This window comes from Austrofundulus limnaeus, unplaced genomic scaffold, assembly GCF_001266775.1.
Source record: "Austrofundulus limnaeus strain Quisiro unplaced genomic scaffold, Austrofundulus_limnaeus-1.0 Scaffold68, whole genome shotgun sequence".
Taxonomy (NCBI): Eukaryota; Metazoa; Chordata; class Actinopteri; order Cyprinodontiformes; family Rivulidae; genus Austrofundulus; species Austrofundulus limnaeus.
Window position 1 is genome coordinate 1,666,698 of NW_013952470.1, and position 12,477 is coordinate 1,679,174.

A 12,477-nucleotide genomic window follows, 5' to 3' on the forward strand; every position below is an offset into this window, starting at 1 on the left:
CGCACGCACACGCGTTAGGTACAGAAAACAAGGGCACACCCGAACTGCAAAATAAATACAGTAAATAACAAACACAAAAGTGGCAGTCAGTGTGGTCTAAAATGTAATAAAACAAATAAAATAAAAAATATAAAATAAAAAAACAACATACAGACACAATGTGACAAATCTAGAGGAGAAAACCTTTTATGCAGGCGATATAAAAATAAATGTCTCTACCTTATTGGGACTTCTGACACTGAGAGGAAGAACCAGGGTGGGCAGTATGAGGTGGTTGAGGCGCAGGCAGGTCTCCAGATGATCATCAGTTATTGTGGATCTGTTCTTGGATTTGATGATTTTCATGTGAGAGAAAGCAGACTCACACAAGTAGATCCAAAAAGTTTTGTCAAGTTCAAAGCACCTCTTCTGATGTTAGGATACGTTTCCTCTGACAGCAGACTGCAGAACACTCCATCCATGCCACACAGGATTTGATCCCAGTGTCATTTTGCTGAGTCAAAACCTCATTTTCAACACCAGAGCAGTCCAGCAGAAACACGGACACGAATTTGGACACAATGTCAACCATCCTGGACAACTGCACATCTTTATAGCAGCCACAACCTCACTTTTACTTTTAAAATCACGGAAAAGCACGTCTGCAGCTTCAAACACCTTTCATAACTTGGTCGTTGCTGAAAGACCTTTTTTGTGTTGAGGCAGGATGGGCTACATTAGCCTTACCTCTGGTGTGAAAATCGATGCAGTGTGGTTTTAGGAGGAAATCTGCGTTTGTGTATTGTTTTGAAATGCCGTTCCACGTTATCCTTTTTGGACAAGACAACGCTCGAGTTACATATGAGTCCTCTTACCAGTCCAGGTCAAAATAATATTTATTTTTGCTTGATAGCTCGTTTTTCGTTCATTATTTTCTGCCTCAAGATYATGTTTTAAACACGTGACCCTAAAGTCTCGCAAGATCATGTTCGGAGCGCTGTCTCACAGCACTCAAAACTCGCGAGACTACCCTCCTCTGAGCTTCACTCTAACTCCGGCAGAAGCGGTGGAGGTGGGAGGCGGGAGGAGTTTGCATTCCTGCCCTCCACTCTCCTCCTCCCACCTCCACCGCTTCTGCCTGAGTTAGAATGAAGCTCAGCAAGCTCCTGGCCGGAGCGCAACCTTACACCTGACAACAGCTGTCGTCAGCTGTCAGAGCAAGGTTGCGCTTCGCGGGCACCTGGGAATCAGCTGGTGGGTGACCAGTCGCCCGCGAGCAACTGGTTGGCCACCCCTGATTTACATTATAACTAAATTAAATACACTTACAGTTTAAAAGTAAACTCCTGGCAAATAATCACAAGACGTGATTATGACAAACAGAGTCACATGATGTTATTGCCTCTACTCAGTTCGCTAGAGTTCAGAGATTTTCCTCCTCCTCAGCCAGTTTGAGTTCCAAGGCCGGGTCCAACATGGGTGGGTAATGGGGTAGGAGCAAATCCAGCTCTTTATTGACATTTCATCCTGGGGAAGTTAAGATAAGCACTGCCCTCAAGGCTGTGGCCCTGGGAGCCAGATAAAATAATCCAATTGTTTTGGAACAAAGCAACCTTAAAATTCTTGCTGCTTTTGAAGCGTCTTTACTGCAAATTCTGAGGTGGCGAAAAATGCCAATCAGCCGAATTTGGGGTCTTCCTCGCCTCACACCGATTGAAGCTCACCCAGAATGTAGTCCATACATGCCGAAGGGTCGCTCCTGATTTGTGATCCTCATAATCACATCCAGTTTGCAATTTTTTCCCCAGCTGAGAGTCTGTGTGCTTCCAAAGCCGGCAAAATCTTCAAGTGCGCCCGAACAGCTCTTTAAAATGCCCGATCCACTGTCGGGGTCGCTTTCACTTTTCGATAAATCTGGAACCCTCCTCCGCCAATCAGCAGGAATCCAGTTATCATAATCCAATTAAATAAAGATCTTCCATGTTTTCGATGAAAAGTGGTGCTGGCATAACAGATTCCAGCCCCAGGAATCAGACAAATCCAGCAGCAACCATTCCACCCAGAAAGCAATGTTCCCTTCGTTCCAAGTGTGGAAAATAATAGTGTTAATTTCACTCAGAGTCCAGTTGACCAAATCCATAATTCCTTTAGTTTCGGCTGGAAGGTGAAAAATGAGCTTGAAAAAGCTAAAGCAGCGAAGCAGGGAAGGGAGTGGGGGGCAGAGAGCGCGAAAAGCATGTCCTGCTCCTCTGAAGGCCAAGCAGAGACAAATTAAAATATAATATAGAATATATATTATATTATGTATATAACATATAATATAATGATATTTTAAAAGTTGTTAAAATTCTGAGTGGCACACTACTAGTGGTGAGAAAGTGTATTGCACCTTATTCAAAATCAATGGGATCCCACGGCCCTCTGCGGCCCAAAGTTAAAAACTGTTGTTCTTTTGAGGCCATCAAGGTGGCACTCGGCCCATAGGTTAAGAATCTCTGGTACACAATGAAATTACAGTTCTGAACTCCCATTCACAATTTTTCATACACTCAAAAGGAGTGGGCAGAAGTATATTTATATTAGCCCACCTCTTCTCCTGCAACCTTATTCCCATCACTTCTTAATTATCAAAATAATTATAAAATAATTATATATTAATTACTTAAAAATGATTGCATCCACAACAAAACGGTCACCTGCATCTCCTATTTACTTTAAAACCTTTTAAACTTGTAACAGTTTTCTTTCAAGATTAAACAGTTTAATTTAAAATTTTGTCCTTAAAACCTGTTATGTTGAAGAGAAAAAAATGGTGATTTGTATTTGCAAAATACAATATCAACATAGTTGCAAAATACTATACCAATATCAATAAACATTTTCATCTAATCGAATCGTGATTAATCGATTCTGAATTAGGGATGCAAGTTATCGATGAATGGATTAATCTAAAGTTGATTTACCTTATCGATCAACTAACGATTAATTGATAAGTGGCCATTTTCCTAAAAACCTGACATTTCTCTTGAATCAAGGGTCTTTCTGTGACACAAAGGGCTTGATTTTTTTACACACTAAATTAAAATAATACAGTATTTTATAAAGTTTATTTTGCCAGCTGTATTACCGGTAAACACTGACTGGATAAACAGAAAACTGTGGATTTTTCACACATTATTAAACTTGGACATATTTATAAAATAGAACAAAATAGGAATCTGTTAGGCTGCTAATTGGAAAAAAAGGGGAAAAAAAAGTAAAAGCATTTGTTTTTCTCAAATGATTATATTTATTTATTTTTTATTTTTCCCACAAGCCTTTTATTTCCACGTGTTGCTTTTACATTTCTGTCTCCTGTTCTTACTTTACCTTATGCATTTCTGCCTCATTATGTAAATAAGGTGTTGTGTTTATCTTGCTTTACGGCTAAATCTTTGTCCACAAAGATCACGAGGAAATGTTTTTTCTTCTGTGTGAACTCTCATGTGTGTTTAAATTTGACTTATGTCTAAATCTTAGTCCACAAACATCACAAGGAAATGGTTTTTCTCCTGTGTGGACTCTCATGTGTGAGTTTAAATGTGACGTTTGGCTAAATCTTCGTCCACAAACATCACAAGGAAATGGTTTGTCTCCTGTGTGAACTCTCATGTGCTTGTTTAAACATGACTTATGTCTAAACATTTTTCCACACACTTTACAAGAAAATGGTTTGTCTCCTGTGTGAACTCTCATATGTATGTTTAAATGTGAATTACGTCTAAATCTTTGTCCACAAACATCACAAGCAAATGGTTTGTCTCCTGTGTGGACTCTCATGTGCGAGTTTAAATGTGACTTACGTCTAAATCTTTGTCCACAAACATCACAAGCAAATGGTTTGTCTTCTGTGTGGACTCTCATATGTGTGCTTAAATATGACTTGCGGCTAAATCTTTGTCCACAAAGATGACAAAGAAAAGGTTTGTCTCCTGTGTGGACTCTCATGTGTTTGTTTAAATATGACTTTTGGCTAAATCTTTGTTCACACACTTCACAAAGAAATGGTTTCTCTCCCATGTGGACTCTCATTTGTTTGTTTAAAGATGACTTACAGCTAAATCTTTGTTCACACACTTCACAAGGAAATGGTTTGTCTCCTGTGTGGACTCTCATCTGAACATTTAGAATATCTTTTCTGGTAAATTTCTTATCACAACCATTACACTTGAATAATTTTGGTTCTGCCTGGTCTCTTAAATGACAGGACATGTGTCTCTTAAGAGACCTGTTGTTGACACACTGCTTACCACACTCACAGCATCTCACAGATTTTTTGACAGTCTTCACTCCTGACTCAGGAGCTCTTCTGTTCTTCCGTTCTTTGTTCCTTTCTTTAGTTTTTTGCCCAGAGACTGACAAATTCTTCAGCCGGTAGCCAGGATTGGGCAGATCCTCGTTGTCGTTATAATCCTCACTGAGTTCAGTCTCTGAAGAGCTGCAACTGTTTTTGTAAGTATTTCCATCTGGGTTACTGGTAGTTTCRGGTCCTCCACAGTCCTCTTCATCAGATGCTGTTTCCTTCTGACCAGCTGAGCTGCAGGTTGGAAGATCTCTGTCCTTCACCTGGTGCTGATGTAGCTGTGAGAACAGAGGCTTCTCTTCATCATCTTCACTTTTAAAAGGAACTGCTGTGACTGAAAACCTTGTGACATCAATCTCCTCTTTCACAACTTTGTCTCCCTCCAGACTGGTCCAAGGTCCCTCCTCTTCCTCTTTTAAGTTGAGGTGTTTTGGATCTGGCTGGTCCACACCAGATATCCATTCTTCAGAAGCTTCTACTTTAATCAGCACCATTTGTTGATCATTTGCAGGGACCACTGAAACACACGTACATTTAAGACATTACTTCTACATTCACACATACATCATTTCTGTTGKTGCATTAAGTAAACAGGGTTCACTGCTTCACTGTTGTTGAAGATATCATGGGTTCTTCGTTTATCTTGGTGAAATGTAAGAGCTAGCTTAGTATGGCGTTACATTTGTGCCACCAGCTTGAGCGCGCAGTAACACTGATTTGAGAGCAGATATCAATATGAACAAACAATAATTTGAACCGTGTGAGTTCAAATCACACACGCATTCATGCGGTTCCCTCCCTGCTTACTCAACTCTCTTCCTGCACATGCTCACCTCCCTCCCTCCTAGGGCTGAACGATTAATCGCATGAACGGCATAAGCACCAGGGTTTGACAAAACCTATTGCCCGACTGCCCAAGGCAGAAAATAAAAAATCACACACACTCAGGCGGCTCCCTCCCTGATTGCTAAACTCTCTTCCTGCACATATGCTTGGCTCCCTCTGAAGTGAATACTGTAATGATAGAATGTGTGTTTTCTTCTTCTTTACAATCAGTAGTCAAGAAAACTTTGTACTAGTAGAATGTAGATAAGTGTTTTAGGATAAGGCATAATTGTGTGATCCATAGAATAAGGATGAATCAATAGAAAATGCTGTAATTTAAAATACAACAGGCTTGAACTGTAGAAGAAAGTATGTCCCAGGCTGCCTGCAGATACAGACAGTAGTAGTGTCTCAGAAGCCTATAGAGACAGACGGTATTCAAGCCTGTGAGCTGTCAGTCAGAAAGAAAGATAGTAAAAAAAAAAACCCGTTTGAACTGACAAAAGGTTTGCCGAAGCGGGTAGAAGGTCCAAATTTATGTGCAATGGAAAAGTCCCATCTAGAGCAGGTGTAAGAAAAGACCAGCCGGGGTTTTTTTGAGAATCATTTGTTAAATGGACAAGGCTTGCTGTAGCAAGACAAATGAGGCCATATGTTATATGGAAAAAAAAACTCGCGCTTCGGCTAACATGTTAAGAGTCAAAGAGGGAAAATCATTACACCGTTACAACTGAAGCCAAGAAGTTTCGGAAAAAGGGAAAACGGGCGGACCTCTTTATGAGAAGACTGCCCGAAATGAGGGACGAAGGAGGAGACATGGTCTATAAATCAGGCAGTATTTCTTTGTCTAGATCAGTCAACGTGGGGTCCGGACTGCCTTGACTCAAAGGTTCATGGAATGTCAGCTGTTTTTGGGGCATAAAATAAACCTTTTAAAAACTTGCATCGAAGCCTACTCTCTCATCATTTGAAATGTAATTTTTGCATTGGAATTAGGATTTCACTCTTTAAGTTTTCAGAAAACTAAAAATAAATAATTATAAGTCTAAATAATGTATTTGAAGAAAAAAACACAACAAATTGGCGTTGTCGGCAGGATTGGCTCAGAGGAAAGCATCTGGATGGGGATATAGCACGATTAGTACCAGAGCAAAAACAACAATCAGATAAGGTGAGCAAATTTGTTAAAATTTGTGCAAAATCTTTGTCCAGGGGAATCCTCATCCAATAACGATCTTAAACTTTAATGTATGAGATGAGGTCGGGGTGACAAACCGCCAGAAAAGTTCACGTTCAGGTCGGAGGACTGGCCGAAGTGGATTAAAAGTTTTGAAAGATTCCGCATCACTTCAGGCTTGGAGAGACAAGCAGACGAGAATCAAGTAAATGCCTTAATTTATACGATGGGGGCTGCGGCTGAGGACATTATTGTCTTATTTCATCTTAGCTCAGAGGAAGCTAAGGATTATGACACCGTGAACACAAGGTTGGATGCTCACTTTGTTACTTGCAGGAACATAATATTCGAGCGAGCTGAATTCAACCAAAGACAGCAAGAGACGGGAGAGACAGTGGACAACTTTCATACGGCGCTGCAATGTCACAGAATTTTGTGGTTATGGAGCTCTGCACGATGAAATGGTAAGAGACAGGTTTGTAGTTAGCTTAAAAGACAAAGGTTTATCTGAGCAGCTGCAAATGGACCCTGATCTGACTTTGGAACAAGCCATTAATTGTGCTAAAGTGAACAGAACAGATGGCAGCAGGAAATGCTAAATAACAATTTTAAGACCGACTTATCCAATGTGCAGCTGGATAAAGTGTATGTGCATCAACATGGCGGCGCCCAGAAGAAACAAGTGGGGCAAAGTTACAAACAAAAGATGAAAAAAACCACAAGAGAGATTATATCACTGCACAAGGTGTGGAGATCCAAACATACATAATCTGAGCCAATGTCGTGCTAGAGAGGCAATATGTCATCAGTGCAGAAAGAAGGGACATTTTGAATGGATGTGTAGAACAAAAAGACTGTTTGAAGTGAATGTAGCCACAGTGACTGAGAATGCAGACGAAAATATTGCCTTCCAGGGTTCACTGGCAGAAAAAGAAACCTCCAGCCAGTGGATGACAGAAATTGAAATTGATAACAAAAAAATGGTGGTAAAAATTGACACTGGAGCTGATGTTACAGCTATTCCAGAAAAACCATATGCTCAGGGTTGTTTCAGCAGACAATAGAAACCAACAAAAGTTCTTCATGGACCAGGAGGGCCACCTTTAAGAGTTAAATGCATGTTTACAGCAAACCTCAGCAAGGATGGTAAACATACTACAGAGGATATTTACGTGGTTGAAGGACTTAAGATACCACTGCTGAGTAGGATGGCTGCCTCAGCATTACATCTAGTTGCCAGAGTGGGCAACATCAGTTTGGATTCACCTGAATCCATCAAGATGGAGTTTCCAAAGCTCTTCAATTGACTTGGAAAAATGGAGGGTGAGTACACCATAGTGCTGAAGCCTGGAGCTCAACCCTTCTCTCTCTCTCTACACCCAAGCGCATATCCGTCCCACTGTTACCTAAGGTCAGAGAGGAACTGAACCGTATGGAACAACAGGGAGTCATTTCCAAAGTGGAACAACCAACAGAGTGGTATGCTCCAATGGTGGTGGTTCCTAATGCTACGTTCACACCGAACGTGTTTTGAGTGGCCAAAAAGCGCAAAACGCCTCTTGTTGGATGCACCATGCTCAGACCGAAGAACGCACTAGTGGTCAGACCAGACCGAGAAGCAGCAGCAGCGGTTGCAGCGGGGTGTGGGAGGAGCGTCTCCTCGGCGGGTGAATAAAGATAAAATAGAAAATGGCTTTGATTTATTTACTAAAAAGCAAGTGAACGTTGCGCACAGGAGATAATTAACTCACCGGATGATTTAGAGGCGATTTGTTCGGTTAGTTTCTTCACTCCAGAAGCTGCCAGCTGACAGACTTTTTTTTTGGTCCTGAGCAGCTGATCCAAATTGGTGCTGATATATCCTGCAAGAAAATCTAACTGCACACGGTCGATTTCAGGTAAAGATCTCCAGTCCGTCTGTTTCGGTTTTCAGTGGGAGACACGTCGAGCGGCAAAAAGTTCAGATATTTGAACTCTGGCGGCGGCTGCTTCCGCAGCACCGCACGCGCGGAAAACGATCTGCGCCCCTTCCGCGCCACCCAAAATGTACGTGACACGATGCACGTCCACCATAGACTTTGCATGTGAATCGGCCGCTCCTGCCGCTCAAAACGCGTTCGGTGTAAGAGCACAAGAAGAGTCAGAATATGTACTGACCTCACAGAGCTGAATAAATCAGTGCTGAGAGAAAAACACCCACTTCCCTCAGTTGAAAACACCTTGGGACAATTGGCAGGAGCCAAAGTATTTTCAAAGCTTGATGCAAATGCTGGATTCTGGCAGATTCCATTATCTAAAAAATCTTCTTTGTTAACAACTTTCATCACACCGTATGGGCGATACTGCTACAACCGTCTGTGTTTTGGAATTTCATCTGCACCAGAACATTTTCAGAAACAAATGTCCTGCATTTTTGAGGGTCTGGAAGGGGTTGTGTGTCAAATGGATGATGTGCTCATATGGGGGACCACACAAGATGAGCATGATGTCAGACTGAGGAGAGCACTATTACGACTGCAGGAAGCAGGGGTCACTCTAAATGAAAAGTGTGAGTTCTCAAAGAACAGGATTAAATTCCTGGGACAGATTATTGATGCATCAGGCGTTCATCCAGACCCTGAAAAAGTGAATGCCATTAAAGAAATGACAGAGCCAACAAATGTGAGCGAGGTCAGACGCTTTCTCGGAATGACGAATCACCTTGGAAAGTTCTTGCCCTATCTGTCAGAGAAGACACATCCCCTCAGAGATTTACTGAGGAAGTCCAATATGTGGTCTTGGGGACCCCAACAGCAGGAGGCTTTCAACAGTATTAAAGCAGACCTGACCACAACCCCAGGGCTGGCTTTATTTGACCCTAAAGCTGACACACTTGTCTCTGCTGACTCTTCTTCAAATGGGATCGGTGCTGTACTTCTTCAGCAACAAGTTGACATGAAATGGAAACCTACAGCATACGCCTCAAGATCTCTCAGCAGTACGGAGCAGTGGTATGCACAAATTGAAAAAGAAGCACATGCTATAACCTGGGCCTGTGAGAAATTTTCTGAGTTCCTGATTGGGAAAAGTTTCTACACTGACCATAAACCTTTAGTCCCACTGCTTGGCTCAAAAAGTTTGGATGAATCACCTCCACGCATTCAATGGTTGCGTATGAGGTTCTCCTTCTCTATCTCTCATGTACCAGGTAAAGAGATGGCGACTGCAGATGTTCTTTCCAGAGCCCCTGTCAGCAAGATGGGAGAAAAACAGTTGGAAGAGGAAATAAAACTGTATGCAAATTCAGTCATTGCACGCTTGCCTGCTACAGATAAAAAAACTGGAAGAAATTCAAGAAAATCAAGATAAAGATCCCATTCTCCAGCAAATAAAACTGTTTTGAAAAGAAGGATAGCCAGATAAGCACTCTATTGGCAGAGCATTTCAACCATACCTTCCCTTCTCAGGTGAGCTCACAGTTCAGAAAGGACTATTGCTGTATGGAGGCAGAATAGCTATCCCAGCATCCTTGAGAGCAGACATTCTCTCCAAGATGCATGAGGGCCACTTGGGGATAACAAATTGCAGGGAGAGAGCCAAACAGTCAGTTTGGTGGCTGGGACTTAGCAAAGAGTTGGCCCAAATGATAGAGAACTGTGACATCTGTGCCAGAGAGAGAACATATGTCAGAGAGACCTTGTTACCTACTAAACTTCCTGAGAGACCATGGGCCAAAGTTGGTACTGATATGTTTCAGCTGGAAAACAAACATTATCTCATAATTGTGGACTATTTTTCAAGGTTCTTTGAAGTTGCTAAACTGACCTCCACTTCTTCAGAAGCTGTGATTTTACAGTTTAAGTCTATCTTTGCACGGCATGGCATACCAGAAGAGGTGTGATCTGACAATGGTCCACAGTTTGCCTCAGAGCTGTTCAGACAGTTTGCACAAGAGTGGAACTTCAGACATGTGACATCAAGTCCCTACTTTCCTCAGAGCAATGGGGAGGCTGAGAGAGCTGTTAGGGCTGTAAAGAATCTTCTTAAGAAATCAACAGATCCATATCTTGCTTTCATGGCCTACCGTGCAGCTCCTTTAGCAAATGGATACAGTCCTACAGAGCTGCTCATGGGGAGGAGGATAAGAACACCTGTGCCTGTTCTTCCGTCACAGCTTAACCCGAAGTGTGCAGACGTGTCAAAACTGAGGTTTAAGGAACAGAAATACAAGAGGAGAATACAACAAAACTATAATCACAGACACAGGGCACACAACAGGCCAGCACTGCTTCCTGGAGATAATGTGTGGGTGAAAGAGCCCCTTGTGAGGGGCACGGTTGTGTCAAAGGCAGAAACTCCTTGATCCTATATCATTGAAACACCTGGGGGAATGTTAAGACTAACAAATCACACCTCTCCCCAACACAGGACATGCCATGGTTTGTCATTTTATGCCTTGGTTTTTCCTAGTGTTTCTATGTTCCCCTGTGTGTCTCAGCTCAGCTGCCCCACGTCACGCTGCTGATTACCCTTGTGTTTCTCCCCAGATGTTTTCTGTTCCCTCATTAGTTTTCTGTGTATTTAAGCTCAGACTTGTCTCTGTTTCATTGTTGGATCATTGTTCTGTCTACCTGGTCGTGTCCTGCTTCATGTTCTTCATCTACCTTCAAGTCAAGTGAGTTTTTGCTGTATTAGCCTCTTTGAGTTTTCATTAAAGGCCCTGTGCTTTTTGATTTTTGAAACCTGCCTGTGCCCTGGGTTATTTTGTCAGTCCTGGCAGGAGAGACAGGAGATGCCCACCAACTTACCAGAAATACAAACTGCTGTTGGGCCGGACACAGAGTTTCCCTACTGTCTCACTGGAAGTGCCACAGGAAAACAATCGACAGGCACTTGTTGTGAAAGGCGTTTCCAAAAAAACAAAGACTAGGCCATTATTGATTATGATTAAGATTAGTTGATAGTTGTCTACCGCGATATATACCGTTACTGTCAGTGTTGTTTTCGTTTACGATGACAAAATATTTTTGTTGACGCCCCCTTTTTTCATGACGATAATGAGACGGTAATGCAATAAACATAGCTCTTTGATGACTAAGACATGACGAAATGTGTGAGATTTTGTTGACGAGACGAGATTGGACGAAAATGTTAGTCAGTGGCCTGTCAATCATTTAGAATGCACAATATTTCTGTCTATTTTGCATGTATTCTGTCAGTCATTGGTTGAAAAGTACGCTTCTCTGGATGTCCTTGTTTGGTCACGCCTACTACCGGTGCCCCCCGATCACCTTGGCTTCATTCAAAACTGGACCATGGGGGATGCCACGCGTTATACGAAGGGGCTTGGTGGACGCAAACCCAGAAAGGATTTATGGACTTATTTTGAATTTAACCCAATTGAAAGAAAAACTGAATGCATTGTCGAGATAGATGGAGGTAAATGTGGATTTAAACTTGGTGGRAAAAACACTACAAATCTTAAGCGGCACCTGAAGGCTCACCACTCAGATATTTTTTTCAAAGGTAAGTTAGTTACAATTACTATTTTTGTAATATAATATACATACAATGTTATTTGACAAACCAAACAGCTTGTGATACATTTCATAACTTCAGCTTAATGTTTTTTTTACATAACTCCATCCTATCCTGGCACACATGGATGTTAACGTTAGGCTAAAATTAGCTTGTTTGTGCTAAAAAATTAGCTTGTTTGACTAAAACTAAAAAGCATTTTTGTTCAAAAGGTTAAGACTAAGACTGAAATTAAAATGGCAGTCAAAAACAACACTGGTTACCGTGAAGGGATTCAATTTATACCTTGATATAAAATTTGAGGTCATACCGCCGAGCCCTAGAACAGGGGTACAAGTGGGGAGAAAAGGTGAATATTTTAGACATTTATGCAGCACATACACTCGCATGAAATACACCCACACTATTACTAACACTCCCACCTGTGACCACTCTGCCCTACTGGGGAAATGCCAAAAAAATAAATTAAAATAAATCATCTCCTCCACCTTATCCCGACAACAAGAACACGATGGCTGCAGGCCATCATCCAGTGGGGATGTAAGAGATGAGTTATTTATGCAAATAACTTACCTTACAGTGGTTTGCAAAAGTATTCATACCCCTTGAACTTTTCCATATTTTGTCACATTACAAC

At 41.7% G+C, this 12,477-nt stretch overlaps 1 protein-coding gene across 1 annotated transcript in view; it reads right to left on the reverse strand.

Annotated features, from left to right (window-relative positions):
* Positions 1–12,477, reverse strand: part of LOC106518892 (gastrula zinc finger protein XlCGF28.1) — a 34,428-nt gene that overhangs the window by 3,262 nt on the left and 18,689 nt on the right. Inside the window, exon 2 of the mRNA XM_014010325.1 lies at positions 3,482–4,838. Coding sequence (XP_013865779.1) covers positions 3,482–4,815 — 1,334 coding nt within the window. The 5' untranslated portion in view covers positions 4,816–4,838. The remainder of the gene's footprint in view (positions 1–3,481; positions 4,839–12,477) is intronic.